The sequence below is a fragment of the Cebus imitator genome, unplaced genomic scaffold, assembly GCF_001604975.1.
Source record: "Cebus imitator isolate Cc_AM_T3 unplaced genomic scaffold, Cebus_imitator-1.0 Scaffold132, whole genome shotgun sequence".
Lineage (NCBI taxonomy): Eukaryota > Metazoa > Chordata > Mammalia > Primates > Cebidae > Cebus > Cebus imitator.
Window position 1 is genome coordinate 4,756,645 of NW_016107447.1, and position 22,882 is coordinate 4,779,526.

General features: G+C 39.0%; 1 protein-coding gene across 2 annotated transcripts in view; it reads left to right on the forward strand.

The window, feature by feature from the left end:
- The window catches only part of CSE1L (chromosome segregation 1 like), a 68,563-nt gene that overhangs the window by 22,544 nt on the left and 23,137 nt on the right, over positions 1-22,882 (forward strand). Inside the window, exons 3-14 of one of the 2 annotated variants that reach the window (XM_017541381.2) lie at positions 2,884-3,026; positions 5,770-5,871; positions 5,943-6,088; positions 7,112-7,202; positions 10,112-10,219; positions 11,608-11,700; positions 13,297-13,464; positions 13,632-13,761; positions 16,281-16,346; positions 16,796-16,998; positions 18,105-18,189; positions 19,340-19,401. In XM_017541381.2, coding sequence (XP_017396870.1) covers positions 2,884-3,026; positions 5,770-5,871; positions 5,943-6,088; positions 7,112-7,202; positions 10,112-10,219; positions 11,608-11,700; positions 13,297-13,464; positions 13,632-13,761; positions 16,281-16,346; positions 16,796-16,998; positions 18,105-18,189; positions 19,340-19,401 — 1,397 coding nt within the window. The remainder of the gene's footprint in view (positions 1-2,883; positions 3,027-5,769; positions 5,872-5,942; positions 6,089-7,111; positions 7,203-10,111; positions 10,220-11,607; positions 11,701-13,296; positions 13,465-13,631; positions 13,762-16,280; positions 16,347-16,795; positions 16,999-18,104; positions 18,190-19,339; positions 19,402-22,882) is intronic. The other variant, XM_017541382.2, reaches the window with a different exon arrangement.

Consider the following 22,882-nt stretch of genomic DNA (forward strand, 5'->3'; position numbering starts at 1 on the left):
AAAAAAAAAAAAAAAAATGACCGGATGTCGTGACTCACACCTGTAATCCCAGCACTTTGAGAGGCTGAGGAGGGCAGATTACCTGAGGTCAGGAGTTTGAGACCAGCCTGGGCAAAAATGCAAAACCCCATCTCTACTAAAAATACGAAAATTATCCAGGCATGGTGGCATGCACCTGTAATCCCAGCTACTCAGGAGACTGAGTCAGAAGTATCGCTTGAACCCAGGAGGCAGAGGTTGCAGTGAGCCAAGATAGCCCCACTACACTCCAGCCTAGGTGACAGAGTGAGACTTCCTCTCAAAAAAAAAAAAAAAAATTTTTTTTTTTTTTAATTCAATGCAAACCAAACTACTTCTGGGCCAGGTGTATCTTGTGAGCAGTCAGTTATTGATCCTTGATATGGGCCATACTAACCAGGAATGCTCTTAACCTGTTTCTTCAAAACTTACTGATGTGCATGCTCATATAGAGGATTTTGGAAGGGTTTCATGAAGACTCTAATGTTTTTTTGTTATATTATACATTATGTATGATGAATAGAATCATGAATATGTTAGTGCATGCATCCTTTTCTAGAAAAGTCTTTGTGATTTCTGAAAGGGAAAATTGATTTTTCTTTTAGTGTGTAAAGAAGTAATATGTTTTCCTGGATAAAGGGAAGTTAATAATGCCTCTAATCTTCTTAGGCTTTCAAAGAAAGCCATTGCCAACACTATTACAAATTATTTTTTTTAATAGTATGTGAGGTGAGGGTTCTCTGGCTTTATGAATTCAGGACAGAGTATAAAAATAAACTGGTGTTTCTGGGAAGTTAGGAACATAGCAATTCTCAGGGATTGAGACTGAATGACTGACTAGACTGATGCAACATCTTTATGGAGCTAGATATGGAGGTGGAGAGGTGTAGTAGATCCCAGCTAACAGAAAGTATTGTGCCGCTTTATTGAGATGTGACAGTGGCATGTATCTTTTGAGACTCGTTGAGTGTGCAGAAACATGCATATGAATACTGTGGTAAGTTGAAAGAAATAAACACAGAAAGGAGCAGACTCAAACTCACTTCCTGGATATAATTACAATTTAGGAAAGACACTTGGTAATTTATATGGGCTTTTTCCCAAATCGTGGGTGTAATGTGATGCCCTCTGCAAAATGTTGGCTACTAAGTGGAGGAAACAAATCCTTCTGTACTCATACAAAACCATAGTATGTTCCCTCGTGAAAAACATTTTTCAATTTAACAGTCCTCATCCTTCAAGAATACAAAGCAGGGAGAGTTTGAAAATGTCAGTGAAACTCTTGGGACTCAGTCAGAAAGAAGGAAGGTGTTAAATGATACATGAAATTAACTTTTCAAAAAAACACCTTTGTGCCGGGCGCGGTGGCTCACGCCTGTAATCCCAGCACTTTGGGAGGCCGAGGCGGGTGGATCACGAGGTCAAGAGATCGAGACCATCCTGGTCAACACGGTGAAACCCTGTCTCTACTAAAAAATACAAAAATTCAGCTGGGCATGGTGGCATGTGCCTGTAATCCCAGCTACTCAGGAGGCTGAGGCAGGAGAATTGCCTGAACCCAGGAGGCGGAGGTTGCGGTGAGCCGAGATCGGGCCATTGCACTCCAGCCTGGGTAACAAGAGTGAAACTCCGTCTCAAAAAAAAAAAAAAAAAAAAAAAAAAAAAAAAAAAAAAAAAAAAAAAAAAAAAACAAAAAAAAAAAAAAAAAAACACCTTTGTAAGGTGTTGCCTTACAAAGCTATCTTATTTTCTATCTTAAGATAGAAAAAATTAAAAGAAATACTGCCGTCACATGTGATCACTAAACCTATGAAATTTATCCCAGAATATAATCTGGGTTGAAAATATATTTGGATATTTTCCAATTTTTGGATGAATTGATAAGATAAAATTTTTGGATAAATTTATTGCTGGTGTTAAGAAATTTTTAGTTTGACAAGAAACCTTAGGGCCGGTAAGGTAGAATAAGGACTGCACTAAAACTTTTTCAGTGATGAAGCCTAGCTGTGTGATCTTGAATAAGTTACTTAACCTTAGTGCCTTGATTTTTAAAATGCTGCCTACTTTTCTGGGTAATAGTGACAACTAAATGAAATTTTATATATTTATATATGTAAATCACTGGACCCATATTTCTAATAATGATATATATTAGGATGAATTGACTCATTTACTCTTCATCACTGGCTTATAAAAGATACATTGCAGCCGGGTGCGATAGCTCACTCCTGTAATCCCAGCACTTTGGGAAGCCGAGGCAGGCAGATCATCAGAGGTCAGGAGTTCGAGACCAGCCTAACCAATGTGGAGAAACCCCGTTTCTACTAAAAATACAAAATAATTAGCTGGGTGTGGTGGCGCATGTTTGTAATTCCAGCTACTCGGGAGGCCGCGACAGGAAAATCGCCTGAACCCAGGAGGCAGAGGTTGCGGTGAGCCAAGATCATGCCATTGCACTGCAGCCTGGGCAATGAGAGTGAAATGCCTGCCAAAAAAAAAAAAAAAATTACTAATAGTACTAATAATACTCTTTTCTGGAATAAGACATAAGTATATGAAGTCTTAATCTCTCTGGGAAGCAGCTGCACCCGCAGATGAAATGATCATCCAATTAGGCCACTTTTAGGTTTGTGAGAATCACGTGAGTTAATGAATGGTAAAGTGGTTTGAAAACTGAAGAATTATATAAGTTTAATATAACATTATATGTAATCCACTTAATAGATAAGAAAAGGCCCTGTAGACCCACAAATAACTTTTCTCCTTTTTCTTTGATCCTTCAATTAAAAGATATACATAGTACGTTATATATATTAGGTGGAAAGATTTTTATTTTAGTCTTCTAACATGAAAATTCTTTTACAGCTGAGAAATTTCTTGAATCTGTGGAAGGAAATCAGAATTATCCACTGTTGCTTTTAACATTGCTGGAGAAGTCCCAAGATAATGTTATCAAAGTATGTGCTTCAGTGACATTCAAAAACTATATTAAAAGAAACTGGAGAATTGTAAGTATTTTGTGAATACATAATTTAATACCCTGTATGTTTATAAGGTTGATATAAGCAGTGTTCTTCAAAGATAAGCCACGTACTTGTAGTCCCAGCTACTCTGGAGGCTGAGGCAGGAGAATCGCTTAAGCCCAGGAGTTCAAGGCTGCAATGAGCTGTGATTGCACTAGTGTACTCTAGCCATTGTGACAGAATGAGACCTGTCTCAAAAAAAAAAAAACGGAAAAGAAAAAAAGATTCAAATATGGATCGGAGATAAAATTAAACAGGACCCTTTCCAAAGTTTCTGTTGTTTTCTTTAAATTTACATAAATTTCTTCAGCTTCATATCTGAGGTTGGCAGGGAGCGAGACTTGGTCTTAGTCTCCATTATGGTTGGAATTCACCCTTTACTCACTGCCTAGTGAAAAGACGTGGGAAGACAGTCTGAATAAATGAAGTGATTTCTATTGGAAAATTAAAGCTGAGAAGAAATCAGATACATAGATGCAGAATGCAAAATAATTTAGATTTATTTTTTTGAGGTAGTTTCACTCTTATTGCCTAGGCTGGAGTGCAATGATGCAATCTTGGCTCACTGCACCCTCCACTTCCCAGGTTCAAACAATTCTTCTGCCTCAACCTACCGAGTAGCTGGGATTACAGGCACCTGCCACCATGCCCAGCTAATGGGGTTTCACCATGTTGGCCAGGCTGGTCTTGAACTCCTGATCTCAGGTGATCTGCCTACCTCAGCCTGCCAAAGTGCTGGGATTACAGATGTGAACCACCATACCCAACCAGATTTCAAATTTTTGATAAGGTATTTTGCCCTATGTCTTGTGGAATATGTATGTGTATTCTAATTTTGAGATTAAACCTATTTTGTAACAGGTTTAATGATTAGTAAATTATAAATTAAGAAACAGGCATTTTTTTCCCCCTAACTTGGTGGTTCTCAGTTGGAGGCAGTTTTGCTCACCACGTGACATTTGGCAATATATTTGGAGACATCATAGCTGGGGGTTGCTACTGGAATCTAGTGGGTAGAGACCAGATGGCTTCCCACAATAAAGAATTATCTGAGCCACAATGTCAGTGATACTGAGGTTAAGAAGGCCTGGCTCATGAGACAGAAAAAGATGAGGATTTTTTTTTTTTTTTTTGGGACGGAGTTTCGCTCTTGTTACCCAGGCTGGAGTGCAATGGCGCGATCTTGGCTCACCGCAACCTCCGCCTCCTGGGTTCAGGCAATTCTCCTGCCTCAGCTTCCTGAGTAGCTGGGATTACAGGCACGCGCCACCATGCCCAGCAAATGTTTTTTGTATTTTTAGTAGAGACGGGGTTTCACCGTGTTGACCAGGATGGTCTCGATCTCTTGACCTCGTGATCCACCCGCCTCGGCCTCTCAAAGTGCTGGGATTACAGGCTTGAGCCACCGCGCCCGGCAGAGGATTTTTTTTTTATAGTAATAGCAATTATGATGTTATAAAGTATTAGTAGTTGACAAAAATCACCAGTTTTTCTAAAAAGTCAACCTTAAACCTGCTCAAAAACTTTTTAATGTTCCTTTTTTTCTTACTCCATAAAAGAGACAGTAAATACTGTTTTAAGCCTGTATAATTTCTCAAGTATCTTTGAGTGTTGAAGAAATCTTAGAAAGAGCCTGGGCATGGTCCACGTCTATAATTTCAGCACTTTGGGAGGCTAAGGTGGGCCCATTACTTGAGCTCAGAAATTCGAGACCAGCTTGGGCAACAAAGTGAGATAACCCATCTTTACAAAAAATACAAAAATTAGCCAGGCATGATAGTGCACTCTGTAGTCCCATCTCAGGAGGCTGAGATGGGGGATCGTGTATGCCTAAGAGGCAGGGATTGCAATGAGCTGGATCACACCACTGCACTCCAACTTGGGCAGCAGAGCCAGACACTGTCTTTTAAATCTTAGAATGTTTAAAAGTCCATCTCTCTACTGATAAGACATGCTAGCCCTCTATTTTGATTTGTAAAACCAGTGAGACTTCTAGAATCTGAGATGCTTTCTAACGAGTAATGATCAAGAAATTTTCATAGAGGGCTGGGTGTACTTGCTTATGCCTGTAATCCTAGCACTTTAGGAGGCTGAGGTGGGAGGATTGCTTGAGGCCAGGAGTTTGAAATCCGCCTGGGCAACAAAGTGAGACCTCCGTCCCAAAAAAAAATTTAAAACTTAGCCAGGAGTGGTGGTGTCTGGTGTGCATCTGTGGTCTTAGCTCCTTGGGAGGCTGAGGTGGGAGGACTGCCTGAGTTTGGGAGGTCAAGGATGCAGTGAGCCGAGGTTGTTTGCTACAGTCCAGCCTAAGCAACAAATAGAAACCCAGTCTCAAAAAAAAAAAAAAAGATTGGGTTCGGTGGCTCACGCCTCTAATCCCAGCACTTTGTGAGGCTGAGGCGGGCAGATCACCTAAGGTCAGTAGTTCAAGACCAACTTGGCCAACATGGTGAAACCTTGTATCTACTAAAAATACAAAAATTAGCCGGATGCAGTGGTGCACTGGGAATGTACATTTTTCTGGGGAAAGGGTTCACACTGTCATCATCAGAATTGAAAAAATGTGTGACCCATACATGTACAAGGAAACTGAAGAAAGATCAAACTTTGATCTATTTGGTTTTCTTAGAAAATTAGGAATTTAAAAAACAGTTATGTTTTACCTAAAACAGCATGGACATGAATATGGATTTTATGTTACTTCCTCAGTTACTGCTTTGCTTTTAAGGTTGAAGATGAACCAAACAAAATTTGTGAAGCCGATCGAGTTGCCATTAAAGCCAACATAGTGCACTTGATGCTTAGCAGTCCAGAGCAAATTCAGAAACAGGTAATGTCGCTCTGCGTTTTAAATTGGCTCCTCTGTAAAGCTCTCATCTAATTAATCCTTTCCTCTCCTAGTTAAGTGATGCCATTAGCATTATTGGCAGAGAAGATTTTCCACAGAAATGGCCTGACTTATTGACAGAAATGGTGAATCGCTTTCAGAGTGGAGATTTCCATGTTATTAATGGAGTCCTCCGTACTGCACATTCATTATTTAAAAGGTATTGATGTATAGATTCATGTTTTCAAAATACTTTTTTAAGGTTTTATTTGCTTGTGTAAACAGTTATATTTTTGTGACTTGTTATTCCTTTAAATGTGATCATCCTAGAATGAGAGCAGAAGTTTCTCTGCTGTGTTGCTTCTGAGCTAAGATGTTTTTTCATATTGCTCTATTACCTATGAAATACTTAGTATTGATAAACTTCTTTTTTTTTTTTTTTTTTTTTTTTTTTAAATGTTTTTCTTTTTTTTTTTTTTTTTTTTTTTTTTGAGACAGAGTTTCACTCTTGTTACCCAGGCTGGAATGCAGTGGCGTGATCTTGGCTCACCACAGCCTCCACCTCCTGGGTTCAGGCAATTTTCCTGCCTCAACCTCCTGAGTAGCTGGGATTATAGGCACGCACCACCATGCCCAGCTAATGTTTTGTATTTTTAGTAGAGGCGGTGTTTCACCATGTTGACCAGGATGGTCTCGATCTCTTGACCTCTTGATCCACCTGCCTCGGCCTCCCAAAGTGCTGGGATTACAGGCTTGAGCCACTGTGCCCGACTAAACTTCTTGATTCCTTTAAAAAGAAAACCAGCCGGGCATGGTGGCTCATGTCTGTAATCCTAGCACTTTGGGAGGCCAAGGCAGGCAGATCGCCTGAGGTCAGGAATTTGAGACCAGCCTGGCCAACATGGTAAATCCCTGTCTCTGCTAAAAATATAAAAAAAAAAAAAATAGCCAGGTGTGGTGATGTGTGCCCATAATCCCAGCTACTCAGGAGACTGAGACAGGATAATCGCTTGAACCTGGGAGGTAGAGGTTGCAGTGAGCCAAGATCATGCCACTGCACTTCAGACTGGTCAACAGAGTGAGACACCATCTCAAAAAAAAAAAAAAACAAGAATTCCCTTTGAATTTTGGAAAACCGTCTATCCATAGATGTCCAATCAGCATCTATCCTTGAAGACCTAAAGTGAGTAAATTAAAAAAAAAAAAAACTTGTTAATTTACCTATTTTACCTTAATTTTCTAGATATCGTCATGAATTTAAGTCAAACGAGTTATGGACTGAAATTAAACTTGTTCTGGACGCCTTTGCCTTGCCTTTGACTAATCTTTTTAAGGTATGGAATGCATCTTGGTGATATTTTAAAAATAATGTTTTAAATTGCTTGAATATCTGTATACATATTAAGAGAATGCTTTGAAAGCTTATTTGATAGATAATGTTTAGATGATTTCTTTAGAAAAATTTTAAACCTGCATAGAAATAGAGATGCTATAGAGAACTCCCATCTATTATTACACAAATTTAATGATTAGCAACATTTCTTTTTCTTTGTTCCCTTTCTAGAAATATTATAAAAGAAAATCCCAGGCATCGTATCATTTCACCCAAGTATTTTGAGTATGTGTTTCTAAAGGAAGAGATACGTATTTTTATTTGGCTGTGTTTGGAATTTAATTAACTTACATATTTATGCAACATTTTACAGAGTATGGGATACTTTCCTAAATGTGTTCCTGGCCTTTGTGAGAATACTGTAAGATTGAAATAAATATATATAGTTTTTTTCTTTTTTTAAGAGAGACAGGATCTTGCTGTGTTTCCCAGGCCGGAGTGCGTTGGCTATTCACAGGCACAATCCCACTACTGACCAGCACAGGAATTTTAACCTGCTCTGTTTCCAACCTGGGCTGGTTCACCCCTCCTTAGGCAACCTGGTGGTCTCCTGCTCCTGGGAGGTCACCATATTGATGCCGAACTTAGCGCAGACACCCGATTAGCATAGCGCACTACAGTCCAGAACTCCTGGGCTCAAGCGATCCTACCACCTTTGCCTCCTGAATAGCTGGGAGTATAGGCACTCACCACTGCGCCCAGCTTTTTGCTTTTTTTTTTTTTAGATGGACTTTCACTCTTGTTGCCCAGGCTGGAGTGCAGTGACACAATCTTGGCTCACTGCAGCCTCCGCCCCTTGGGTTCAGGCAATTCTCCTGCCCCAGCCTCCCAAGTAGCCGAGATTACAGGCACGTACCACCACGCCCGGCTAATTTTTGTATTTTTGTAGAGACAGGGTTTGCTGTGTTGACCAGGTTGGTCTCGAGCTCTTGACCACAGGTAATCTGCCCATCTCGGCCTCCCCCACTGCTGGGATTATAGATGTGAGCCACCACTCCCGGCCCTACTTTTTCATATTTTTAATAGAATGGGGTTTCGCCATGTTGCCCAGGCCAGTCTTGAACTCCTAAGCTAACAAGCATTCATCCGCCTCAGCCTCTCAAAGCACTAGGATGACAGGCATGAGCCGCCACGTCTGGCCGCAAGAAATGTATTATTAACCCTTTTTACCTAGTAAGAGGATTCAGTATCACACAGCTAATAGAGAGCCAGATCTCAAATCTAGTTTTGTTGACTCCAGAAAAGCTATTTATTTCTTATTTTGAAAAAGCAAGGTTATATGATAATCAGTAATAAATGTAATAAAATGTACAGTGTGCACAGGGTTTTTCATAGGGTATCTCACTGGTGGTATATTTATGTCTTTAAGATTGAACAAAACTAGATCATTTGTTTTCACCTATTGGATTGGCAAAGATTTTTAAATTTCTTTTTTAAGATGTTAAAGATCAGACCGGCTGGGTGTGGTGGCTCATACTTGTAATCCTAGCACCTTGGGAGGCCAAGGTAGGCAGGTCACCTGAGGTCAGGAGTTCAAGACCAGCCTGACCAATAGGGAGAAATCCCGCCTCTACTAAAAATATAAAATTAGCTGGACGTGGTGGTGCATGCCTGTAATCGCAGCTACTCGGGAAGGCTGAGGCAGGAGAATGACTTGCACCCTGGAGGTGGAGGTAGTAGTGAGCCGAGATTGCGCCACTGCACTTCAACCTGGGCAACACGAGCAAAACTCTGTCTCAAAAAACAAAAAGAGCATAGTGAAATGAACCCTCTGGTATCCTGTTCATTGGGTTATAAATAGTATTAGCTTTTTGGAGTTTGGCTTTTTATTAAGAAAACCTTAATATTCATATTTCCTAACTGTAGGATAAAGGAAATGATGTTTGTTGAGTGTCTTTTGCATGGTAGGTGTGTACAAAGTACTAGGACCTTTTTTGTGTATTTTTCATTTAATTCTCATACTCTCTTTTGGAGGTAAGCGTTTGTCCCATATTATGATAAGGAAGTTGGGGCTCAGAGTAAAAAGACTTGCTTGCTTAAAGCGTTGCTCTTTATGAGTAACAGCTTATGTTGTATACTGGCCTGTTTGGCCTCCAAACCTGCATACTGTGTTGCCGTGGTAATACGTGTCTAGAATTTCAGACCGTAACAATTGAAGGTATGCATAATGTAAAACCTGGTTCTGTTTGGGTTGTTATTTTTTTGTTTTTTGAGAGAATCTTGCTCTGTCGCCCAGGCTGGAGTACAAGTGGCGCGATCTCAGCTCACTGCAAACTCTGCCTCTTGGGTTTAAGTGATCTTCCTGCCTCAGCCTCTCAAGTAGCTAGGATTACAGATGTGTACCACCACACCCCACTAATTTTTGTATTTTTAGTAGAGGCAGGTTCATGTTGCCCAGACTGGTCACAAACTCCTGACCTCAGGTGATCTGTCTGCCATGGCCTCCCAAAGTACTGAGATTACAAGCATGCGCTGCTGCGCCCGACCAGTAAAACCTGTTGATTGCATTTAGAATAATAAAGTATTGGAAACAACCTAAATACCAAGTGGCAAAGGAATTGTTTAATAAGAGCATATAAAGATAGTTTTGTGTAATATATTTTTTTATATGCACAGATTGGGAAGATACAGTTCAGAATATTAACACTGGACTTTCTACTACCATTATGAACAATTGAAAAATATATACTTATTTTTTAGAATTCCTTAAGTGACTGTATACTACTATTCAAAAGCCAAATTTCGGAGAAGAAATCCGAATAGTCTCAGCTTAGTGCAAGGCTGTTTCACTAAGATCAGCAAGCTCGGTTTACAATACACTAAAACCATGTTGCTAAATTCCTTTCCAAGGCCACTATTGAACTCTGTAGTACCCATGCAAATGATGCCTCTGCCCTGAGGATTCTGTTTTCTTCACTGATCCTGATCTCAAAATTGTTCTATAGTTTAAACTTTCAGGTAAGTTCATTGGGTTTCTAGCTTTTGATTCCTACTCTTTGATGTTAAATAGAGAGTCTTCTTTCTATTTGATAAAGACTTCTTTGCCAGCATTAATTTTTCTGAAAGAAAAAGTTTTTTCTGACGCCCCCTATTTATCTACAGTATTCTGTTTTACAATGGTTCCTACAGATGCTAATGGGATGTTTCATGGAAGAAAGCGGTATTCCCTTATATCTAGTAGGTTAGCAAAACCCCACCTCCTAACATACTCTTTTGGAGAGTCACCCTGTACACCATTTTACTGACGGCACTAAGAAGCTAGATTTCCAAGGCCGTCCTCTTTTGTTCATTTATATGGGTATTAACATTTGGGGAATCATGTTTGGTTATGGGTTGCTGTCTAGCTTATACAAAAGGACTTTATTGTAAGCTATATGAGGGAATCAAAAGACTTGAAGTACCAGACTTTGAAAGGGGTAAGAACTAGTGGCATTTCAGAGGAAACAGCCACAAGGTTATAGCAGGGAATGCCTAGTTACCCTGTTGCTACTGAGATAGTGGCCTCCAATCATTCTTTCTGTTCTTGAATCATTAATTCAAAACTCAGGACCGAGAAAGGGGTGTTAATTGGTACAGATTGTTGCTATACTGAGATGCAAGGAGAACCTAGCCTTTTTATTTTTTGTGGCCAGTACCTGGGCTTATCTTCACAACATGAATACAGTCATAGAGGCAGGGAGAGCATTCCCCAAAAGGAAATAGCGTTTTCGCTAGAATAAGAGATGAATAGCCCAGAAGGACATGTCCCACATCAGTGTTGAGCTGGATAGCAGTTTGAGAAGTTCTTGCGTAAATGAGAACTATTGTTTTTGCATAAACCTTCTTTTTTAAATTCTGAGAAGTCAGATTTAATGAAGCTGTTGAAAACTTGTCTGGTATAACCAGGAAGACCAAGGAAAAGAGGCATAATCTGTCCTCAGGGGATTTGTCTGCTCATTAAGAAGGCAATACTGTGCCACAAAAATAGTAACTATAAGACAGTTTGTCTACCTTCATGGTCATCTTAACAGTAAACCATAGTTCAGAAAATAAAGGGGATGTATTCGTATACATTGAGCTTGGACTTTGTAAGGAAGATTTTCATATGGTCTTAGCTGAACCTTGAAGGAAAATTTAGATTAGGACAGGAACTAGAGCTGGTATCATTTGCGGCATACAAACAGAGGCAGAAGTCAGAATGCTTTATGCAGCTGCCAGGTGTAGCTGAAACAGAGAATTCTTGTCAGAATAGGTAATCCTCAGGCTGTGAAGCCTATGTATAAAATGTTTTGTGTGTCAAGGAAGCTTAGAAAAGTAGTTTCTTACACATTTTAATCAAAAGTTTCAAGTCAGTGTTTATCCTTTAGGATCTCCCTGAATTTTTTGAAGATAATATGGAAACTTGGATGAATAATTTTCATACTCTCTTAACATTGGATAATAAACTTTTACAAACTGATGTAAGTATTTAAAATGTTGCCTGAGTGGTCTTTTTCTTTCATTAAGGGTTATTTAGCTACAGTAAGGAAACCTGTTTACTCTTGCACTGTTAAAAGACAAAATTTCAGTACTCTAATAATACTTGATTCTATTTGATGTTACATATTTGGTATGTGTAGTATACAGAATTACTCTTATGGGCCTGGCTTAAGCCATCGTATACAGATAAGGCTATTTCATTATGTTATTGAAAGTAAGGCTTTAAAGTATTCATGTTATTGATATTTTATGAAATAAAATTATTTTTCATTGAAGATACTAAGAAAACATGAGACTTTATAATGGTAGCCTCTTTTTAAAAAATATCTGGCGAGGCATGGTGGTTCACATCTGCAGTCCCAGCACTTTGGGATGCCAAGGTGGGAGGCACTGGAGCTCAAGAGTTTAAGACCAGCCAGGGCAATGTAAGGAGACCCCATCGCTACAAAAAATAAAAATAGCCAGATATATTGGCTCATGCTTATGATCCCAGCTACTAAGGAGGCTTTTTTGAGGATCCGTTGAGCCCAGAAGGGCGAGGCTACAATGAGCTGTGACCATGTCCTGGGAGACCTCATCTCAAAAAAAAAAAAAAAATCACAGCTTGAGAAGGAAAATGGTAAAAGATTGTAATTTGTAAAGGTTTCTGATATGGGTTTTATACTATGTACTTTTAAACATATAACACTTATTCTGTGCTACTCATTTCTTAATATATGTATCACCTTTCTAAAGAGACAAAAGACAAAATATTAAGAATACTTCCATACCACATAAACTAAAAATTAGAATTGGTGATTCAAATCAGGTTTTAAGAGTAGAGTACAGAAAGGGAATCATTAGCATAGTTGTGCAACAGATTTTGTCTGACTATGTTAATAGGAAATTTAAAAGATGTAGCTCTCAAAATAATTAGTCCAATGAAAAAAAAAAAACTCTGCTTCAGAAAACAAAACTTTTCTTCACACACAAGTCTCACAGAAATTTTTTGGATAAAATTCTTATAAGGACCTTTTTGCCCAGGTAACCATGTCCTACCTTGTGTTGTCTTACATCTTTTAATATTACGCCTTGAGTAATCAGTGTGAGGGAGTTCTGGTTTTGATTTTGGATTTTGGCCTCACTCTGACGTCTTCCCCTGTCTGACTCTGTTACCAAGGCTGTAGTGCAGTGACATAATCATGGCTTACTTGCAGCTTCGACCTCCCTGGGCACAGGTGATCCTCCCACCTCAGCCTCCCAAGTAGCTGGGACTACAGGTGTGCGCCACCATGCACAGCTAATTTTTTTTATTTTGGGGGCTTGCTGGCCCAGGCTAGTCTCAAACTCCTGAGCTCAAGCCATCTTCCTGCCTCGGCCATAATATACTAGTTTGAATCTAATATGGAAATATCTTGTTATTCAGCAACTTATTTAAAAGACTTTGTGAAAAGATTGATGGTGGTGTAGCTGTAGTTTACAATAACTAATTTGATTTGGATTTAAATTATAAAGAGTCTAGTTGAGGAATTTTAGTTACTCTGGTTTATGTTAGCATTAGAGTTGTATGTTGGAGTTTTTGTTTTCTTTTATGTGAGGATGAAGAGGAAGCCGGCTTATTGGAGCTCTTAAAATCCCAGATTTGTGATAATGCTGCACTCTATGCACAAAAGTATGATGAAGAATTCCAGCGGTACCTGCCTCGTTTTGTTACAGCCATCTGGAATTTACTAGTTACAACGGGTCAAGAGGTTAAATATGATTTGGTAAGATGATGGTGGAGACAAATCATTAAAAGACATTCTCTCCCTGTCTCCCCAAAGAAATAAACCATTCAGTTTTGCTTTTTTTTTTTTAACTGATCACATCAGAGGAGATTTCAGTGCTACAGTTGTGCTTTTAAAAATATTCTTATTTTTGTGTTTTGTTCCAGTTGGTAAGTAATGCAATTCAATTTCTGGCTTCAGTTTGTGAGAGACCTCATTATAAGAATCTGTTTGAGGACCAGAACACGCTGACGAGTATCTGTGAAAAGGTCATTGTGCCTAACATGGAATTTAGAGGTAATTATGGCAAAAGTATGTTAGTATAAATACTAAGTCTTTGGTTGCTTTTTGTAACATACTTAGTCTAATTCATTTATTACTGAATAAAACTTGTATATCATTTATATCCTATTTTCCAAACCAAGAGAGAAAATGTAGTATCTGTAATGAATTTTGTTGTTCCCTGTGAGGGTTTTCTCATGGAAAATATTAAATGAGACTTTAAAAAATTCCTTTACACTAAGAAGATAAAGTACCTGGGATCTCAATTTAGAGAAATAATTTGACTTTGTTTTATTATTTAAGTGAATTTTCAGCTGGCTTATTTATTAATTTATTTATTTATTTGAGACAGGGGTGTCGCTCTGTCACCCAGGTTGGAGTGCAGTGGTACAATCTTGGCTCACTGCAACCTTGGCTTCCCAGGTTCAAGTGATCCTCCTACCTCAGCCTCGTGAGTAGCTGGGACCACAGGCACACACCACCATGCCTGGCTAATTTCTTGTATTTTTGGTAGAGATGGTTTCACCATGTTGTTCAGGCTAGTCTTAAACTCCTGAGCTCAAGCAGTCCACCCGCTTTAGCCTCTGAAAGTGCTGGGTTTGCAGGTCTCAGCCACCCCACCCAGAAATAGCTGTCTTTAAACAATCAGCTTGAGAATAGAAATGATAACTTACAAATACAGAGTTAAAGCCCACTTAGTTTATTGAAGTGCTGGAATGCAGGTCTGAGCCACCTCAGACTGACCAGAAATAGTTGTTTTTAAACAATCGACTTGAAGATAGAAATGATAACTTAATAAATACAGGGTTGAAGCCCACTGTGTTTAAGGTTAAACTATAGTGCTGACAGCCTATAAATGTATGTCCTTGTTCTTAAAATTGTGAAGAACAAGTAATAAAGGGGGGAGGGATTGTGTTTTTTGTTTTGGGGACAGGGTCTTACTCTGTCACTCAGGCTGGAGTGCAGTGGCACAATTAACAGCTCACTGCAGCCTCAACCTCCCAGGCTCAAGTCATCTTGCCATTCCAGCCTCCAGAGTAGCTGGACTACAGGAGTGCACCACCATGCCCAGCTAATTGTTTATTTTTTTAAAGAGATGGTGGTCTCCCTGTGTTGCACAGGATGATCTTGAACTCCTGGCTTCAAACAGTCCTCCTGCCTCAGCCTCGCAAAGTGCTGGGATTGCAGGTATGAGACACCATGTCTGGCCAGGATTATGTTTTATATCAAAATAGTTATTAGATCAGTGGTTCTCAAATTACATCTGGAACAAAATAAGGAAACTAAGGACAATATAGTGTGAGATTTTATTTCCTTTTGTGTTTTCATAAAAGTATGTTTAAAGGATAAATCTTCTGGCTGGGTGTGGTCACTCGTACATATAATCCCAGCAATTTGGGAGGCTGAGGTGGGAGGATCACTTGAGGTCAGGAGTTCAAGACCAGCCTGGGTAAAATGGTGAAACCTTATCTCTACAAGAAATAAATTAGTTGGGCATGGTGACATGTGCCTGTGGTCCCAGGTACTCAGGTGGCTGAGGTGGGTGTTTTGCCAGAGCCCAGGAGGTGGAGGCTGCAGTGAGCCATGATCACACAGCTGCACTCCAGCCTGGGTGACAATGAGACCCTGTCTCCAAAATGTGTGTGTGTGTGTGTGTGTGTGTATAGATAGATTGATTGATTTTTAATTTATTTGATAAAAATAGAAATGAGATCTCACTATGTTGACCAAGCTGATGTCAAATTCCTGGCCTCAAGCAGTCCTCCTATTTCAGCCTCCCAAGGTGCTAAGTTACACACGTGAGCCACCACGCGGGCTGGCTCTTCCGATATTGTCCACTCTACTTATTTGTTGTTGAAATGACTTTAATGAAATAATGGCGATTAAAGTTGTCGGTTTTTTAATGTTCTTATTTGGTGAAATTAAAAGTTAGCATTCTAGTTGAGCATGGTGGCTCACACTTGTAATCCCAGCACTTTGGGAGGGTGAGGTGGGCGGATCATGAGGTCAGGAGTTTGAGACCAGCCTGGCCAACATGGTGAAACCCCTCTCTACTAAAAATACAAAAAATATTAGCTGGGCGTGGTATTGGGCACCTGTAATCCCAGCTGCTTGGGAGGCTGAGGTGGGAGAATTGCTTGAACCCGGGAGGCAGAGGTTGCAGTGAGCCAAGGTAGCGCCACTGCACTGCAGCCTGGGCGACAGAGCTAGACTCCATCTCAGGAAAAAAGAAGTTAGCATTCTGATATTGATCCCTAACATTTTTGATATTTGCAGGTGTAATCCAATTCTGGGGAAATTGTCACATTAGAACAAGTGAGCCTGTCTCACAGCTCTGTGAATTACCTAATGCCTCACCTTTCAGGGTAGCATTTGCTGCTCTAGATAATGATTAAGAGTATATGAAGTAGTCATCTGATGGGAAAGAATTCTTTGCTGTAGAACAAAGCAGTTCTACATACTCTTCTGCATTCTCAGCTGTAAAGTACAGTGACGTCTTTTGAGCATTACTGAAATATCAACTCTCTTTGTAGCTGCTGATGAAGAAGCATTTGAGGATAATTCTGAGGAGTACATAAGGAGAGATTTGGAAGGATCTGGTTTGTATCTTGGTTTTTTAGCTACTAGTCTCTTAGCAAACCAGTTTTAAGGTGGCTCTTTTTCTAGTAAGTGGGAGAAGTGGGAGTGAGAATAAGGGTATCTTTTCAGCTGGCTTTCATTGAGAACTGTTGTCCTTCAGTTTGTTTAAAGAGCTGTTATATTACCTGCATGAAAGTATTAAAAATTTGTCTATTCTTTTATAGTTAGTATTTATTTATCAAAATTCTGTTTTTAATTTTGTCTTTATTTTGTATTTCTTGGGAGGGGGATTTTTTTTTTTTTTTTTTTTTTTTTTTTTTTTTTAGTTTTCTGTTGTTATTTTTTTTTTTTTTTTTTTTTTTACTATCATAGCCAAATTATTCCAGGAAATTTGTTTTCTTATAAATTGGATCAGTTTGTTGGTGGTGGTTTTTTTTCTCCCATAATATATTTTCTTTTCATTTTTTAGATATCGATACTAGACGCAGGGCTGCTTGTGATCTGGTACGAGGATTATGCAAATTTTTTGAGGGACCCGTGACAGGAATCTTCTCTGGTTATGTTAATTCCATGCTGCAGGAATATGCAAAAAATCCATCTGTCAACTGGAAACACAAAGATGCGGCCATTTACCTAGTGACATCTTTGGCGTCAAAAGCCCAAACACAGAAGGTAAGTGTTTTTAATATGGTTTTGTTTCTAAAACAGACATCAGGTAACGGCCACACAGGTCAAAAAGAAGTAACATGTCTCCGATAATAGAGCCTACCCTGCCAGATAACCTATTCAGGTTAAAATTTATATAATCTCTGAAGGTGACTTTATGTTGCTGTATTGAGCACTTGTTTCTTATAGACTAGAAAATTAATAGATGCCACACTTGTTACCTTAGCTGAGACCTGCTGTATACAATATACGAAACTTAAAAGCTATTCTTTAATTTAGGAAAGTTTCTTTATTGTATGTTAGTATAGTCTAATTTTTTATTTTTATTATTATTTCTGAGACAAAGTCTCACTTTGTTACCCAGGCTGGAGTGCAATGACATGATGTCAACTCACTGCACCCTCCACCGCCCAGGTCGATTGATTCTCCTGCCTCAGCCTCCCAAGTAACTGGGATTACAGGTGTGCCCCACCACACCTGGCTAATTTTTGTATTTTTAGTAGAGATAGGATTTCACCATATTGGCCAAGCTGGTCTCGAACTCCTGACCTCATGTGATCTTCACATCTCAGCCTCCCAGAGTGCTGGGATACAGGTGTGAGCTACCATTCCCGGACAGTATAGTCTTACATATAAGCAGTTTGTGTTTTGAAGTGTTCGTCTATTTTTGTTTGTTTTTTTTGGAGACGTTGTCTTGCTCTGTTGTACAGGCTGGGATGCAATGGCAAGATCTCAGCTCACTATAACCTCCACCTCCCGGGTTCAAGTAATTCTCATGCCTCAGCCTCCTGAGTAGCTGGAATTATAGGCACGTGCAACCACACCTGGCTAATTTTTTGTATTTTTAGTAGAGCTGGGGTTTTGTCATGTTGGCCAGGCTAGTCTTGAACTCCTGACTTCAAGTGATCCACCCGCCTCAGGCCCCCAAGTGTCAGGATTACAGGCATGAGCTCCTATACCCAGCCAGTACGGTCTTATTTTATATATAAGCAGTTTGTGTTTTGAAGTGTTCATCTCCATTTTTAATGTGGTTTTCTAAAATTGCCTAAATTTCTAATGTGGTAGATATGTACAGGTATTTTATTTTTACCATGTTAAAATTTGCTTTTCAGCATGGAATTACACAAGCAAATGAACTTGTAAACCTAACTGAGTTCTTTGTGAATCACATTCTCCCTGATTTAAAATCAGCTAATGGTGAGTTGTGAGATTTTTGCCTTTTTACAGCTTACCACGCTATACCTGCAATTCAAAAAACAACTTCCTATCGTTGTTGCAGTTACTTCTTTTTTTTTTTTCCTTTTGAGACAGTGTCTCACTGTTACCCAGGCTGGAGTGCAGTGGCGTGATCTCAGCTCACTATAACCCCTGCCTCCCGGGTTTAAGCGGTTCTCCTGCCTCATGAGCAGCTAGGACTACAGGCATGTACCACCACACCCAGCTAGTGTTTGTATTTTTGGTAGAGGTGAGGTTTCCCTGTGTTGGCCAGGCTGGTCTCGAACTCTTGACCTCAGGTGATCTACCGGTGTTGGCCTCCCAAAGTGCTGGGATTACAGGTGTGAGCCACTGTGTCCTGCCCATTATTTCTTTTATTGAATAAAATCTCAAATGGTTTCCCCAGATCTTGTTCATGTGAAAGTAATTATTGATAAAGAAAATATTGTTTGTTCAGGAGGAAAATAGGAATAAGTAAAACTAAACTGTAACTCAGCTTTGCTACCTGGTATATAAATAATAAGAATTATACATTGGCTTCTTTTTTGTTTGAAAAATGAATTCATAAAATTGGAGTACATTTCGTAGTACTAGAAAATTGATAAATAATGATAGTTTCTGATATTTATGAATGTGTTGATCTAGATTTAGATATATTCCTTTTTAAAAAAAAAAAAAATTTATGTGGGAAATTTATATACACCCAAAGGTGAAGAGAATATTTTAATGAGCTCCCATGTGATCAGTGATGTATTCTTTTCATTAATTTATTTTCTGACCACTGGAATAATGTAAAGCAAATTCCAGCTACACAGACATGTTTTTAATTCAGAATAGCTTCACTTCTGGGAATGTAGGCAGACATGCTCACCAATGTGTGGTCCAACTCATTTTTATTCAGTTACATAATATGTGTTCCTTTGTCATGAAACAGGCATGGGGAAAAATAAAATTATTTATAATCCTACTAAAATTAATGGGTAAATAGATTTTTTTGTAATAGTAGATTATTATATAATTAACTGTGCTTTAATTAGTTGATACTTGATTTTTTATAACTGATGATGTCACTAATTTGGAAGTGTAATAATCCTTACCACTTAAGTAACTTTGGCTTTCTGTTTTTCAATAGTGAATGAATTTCCTGTCCTTAAAGCTGATGGTATCAAATATATTATGATTTTTAGAAATCAGGTAAGTAGCTTTTTATTGTTAAATGCCCCTTAATCTCTTAAGATCTTATTATATACCACCATCTCGTCTACAGTACAGTCATTTTATATCCACATCTAACAAAATTAACAACGATTTCTTTATAACTTAGGATTTTAGACCATGCTTAATTTTCCCTAGATGTCTTTTTACAGTAATATTGATAAAATTGGGCTCTATATAATGTTCACACATTGCTTACAGTTTATTGTGTCTTAAGTCTCTTAATTTACAACAGAGGTTTTCTCTCCGCTCCTCCCCCCTACCGCCTTTTTTTTGAGCCCAGAAGGTAGTAGAGGTTGCAGTGAGCCAAGATGGTGTCATCTTGGCTTACTGAAACCTCTACCTTCTGGATTCAAGTGATTCTCCTGCCTCAGCCCCCCGAGTAGCTAGGATTACAAGTGCGTGCTACCATGCCCAGCTAATTTTTTGTATTTTTGTTAGAAATGGGGTTTCGCCATATTGCCAAGGCTGGTCTCGAACCCCTGACCTCAGGTAATCTGGCCACCTCAGCCTCCCAAAGTCTGGGATTTTTTTCCCCCAAAGTTTGCATTTTTTGTTTCTGTTTGTTTGTTCGTTTGTTTGTTTGAGATGGAGTCTCACTCCGTCATCCAGGCTGGAGTGCAGTGGTGCGATCTCTCTGCTCACTGCAACCTCCACCTCCCAGATTCAAGCTATTATCTTGCCTCAGCCTCTCTAGGAGCTGGAAATACAGGCAACTGCCACCACGCCTGGCTAATTTTTTGTATTTTTGTAGAGATGGGTTTCCCCATGTTGACCAGGCTTGTCTTGAGCTCCTGACCTTTGGCCTTGGCCTCCCAAAGTGCTCGGGTTACAGGCATGAGCCACTGCGCCTGGCCTCTCCCCTTTCTTAGGCTTGTTCACTCATTTGTCTTAGAGAGTTTCTTACATTTTACTTTTGGCTGATTGCATCCTAATGGTATACTGTCATCCCTCAGTTATTCAAGGGGTATTGGTTCCAGGACCCCTGAATACCCCAAAATTTATGCATACTTAAGTGTCCCACATTTGGCCCTGCGGAATCCTCATATATGAAAAGCCAGCCTTCCACATACAGATTTTGCATCTCAGGAATACTGTTTTACCTATTTACATTTGGTCTAAAGCTAATCCAGCCAGGCATGGTGACTCACACCTATAATCCCAACACTTTAAGAGGCCGAGGTAGGCAGATCACTTGAGGTCAGGAGTTTGAGACCAGCTTGGCCAACATGACAAAACCCCATCTCTACTAAACATACAAAAATTAGCCAGGTATGATAGCGCACACCTATAATTCCAGCTACTGGAAAGGCTGAGGCATGACAATCACTTGAACCCAGGAGTTGGAGGTTGTAGTGAGCCAATATTGTGCTGTTGCACTCCAGCCTGGGCAATAGAGCAAGACAGAAAACAATAGCACAGCTCAAACGTGTTACTTGGGGGCCTCCTGGAGTTTTATCTTGTCCCACTAGTCCCTGTATTTCTATAGTGGTAAATCTGGGGGCTTGATTAGATTTAGATTCTTTGTTCAGCGTGACACAAGAAAGCATCATAGGTATACTTTCTGTTTCATTTTATCAGGATATACACAATATTCGGTTGTCCATTTTTAGTGATCAGAGGATTCAAATAAAGACAAATGTTACATTGTCAACATTTTTAAAGTAGCATTTTAAAAACTAAGATATCCTTTACATAATACAAATTTTGCCATTTATTCATTTATTTATTTTTGATTTTTTGTTCATTTATTTTTGAGACAAGGTCTCACTGTTGCCCAGGCTTGGAGTGCACTAGTAGGATCATAGTTTACTGCAGCCTTGAGCTCCTAGGCTCAAGCAACCCTCTTGCCTCAGCCTCCCTGAATAGCCAAGACTATAGGTGTGTGCCACACCGCCTAGCTAATTTTTTATATTTTTTATAGAGATGGATCTCATTGTGTTACCTAGGCTAGTCTTGAATTCCTGGACTGAAGTGATCCTTCTGCCTTCACCTCCTAAAGTACTGGGATTAAGGCATGAGCCACCGTGCCTGGCCCAGAGTTCAACATTTTAAAGTATATGCTTCCATAGTTTTCACAAATTCATTATGTTGTATAACTACCACCACTCTGTTTATACAGGAAAAGCAGGATAAATGTTTCTGCTTTTTACCACCTCTATCAAATTTTAGAGTAATGTTAGTGCCTTAGCAAACTCCAGAGATGACAAATGAGGGTGTTTGAAGCTCTAGTTGTTCATCTTTGACCATAGGGGCCCCTTTTTTGTGGTTCTCTGTGTCCTCTTGACATATACTCAGTAGCCTTTGATAGTTCTTTTTTTTCATACCTGACAAGATGTTTCAGATTGATTTCTTGAGTTAGACCCGAATTGGCAACCTCTCAAGAGTATGAAATGTTATTTAACAACTGTCTGGGGCAGGCCACAGTGGTGCCTGTGATCTCAGCACTTTGGGAGGCTGAGGTGGACAGATCACCTAAAGTCAGGGGTTTGAGACCAGCCTCGCCAACATGGTGAAACCCCATCTCTACTAAAAATACAAAAGATTAACCAGGCATGGTGATAGACACCTGTAATCCCAGCTACTTGGGAGGCTGAGGCAAGAGAATCACTTGAACACAGGAGGCAGAGGTTACAGCAAGCCGAGATTGTACCACTGCACTTGCCTGGGCAACAGAGCAAGACTCTGTCTCAAATTAAAAATAAAATAAAATAACATAAAAAAGACCAACTGGGTTCTAGAGATATTCCTAATGTGTTGTAATTTGTTCTAGGCCTTTTCACAGAGGGAGGAATCAAGAAATGATACATTTAGAAGGAAATAGTTCCCAATTTAGACTTAAGCTAATAAGGATTTTATTTAACTTTTTTGATATTATAATTGTATCTATCATTACTTATTTGCCTTATCCTAAGATGCAAGTAGTTTCAAAAGAACAGTGCAAATAACCTTACTAAAGATAGCTGTATGTAGCTTGATTTCTTTTTAGTCTCTATATCCTTAGGATGTTATAAGTATATGTAGTGAAAAAAAGACTGTGCTTACAATTTTAACTTGAAAATACTATCTGTGCGTTTTTATGACTACCTTGATAAACAACTTCATTTGTATATAGATTTTTCGTTTTGTTGTTTCCTGGGAGCATAAAAAGGGATTGTTTTAGACCAGTGTCAAACAATAAAAAAGTGAGGTACATTCAGAAGGGTCTGGCTTTCATCCTTGTACCTTCCTTTCTATTTTCTTCCCCTAAAGGTAACAATTTTTAATTGAGTTTGGTTTATGTTTTTATTACTTATTTTTGTAAATATAGCCTAATACCTATCCTACTGTACATGTATATTTTCTCTTATTTTTACAAAGAAAAGTGTAGTACACAGTTTTTTACCTTGCTCTTTTTTTTTCCAGTTTTTTTTTTTTTTTTTTTTTTTTTTTTTTTTTTTTTTTTTTTTTTTTTTTTTTT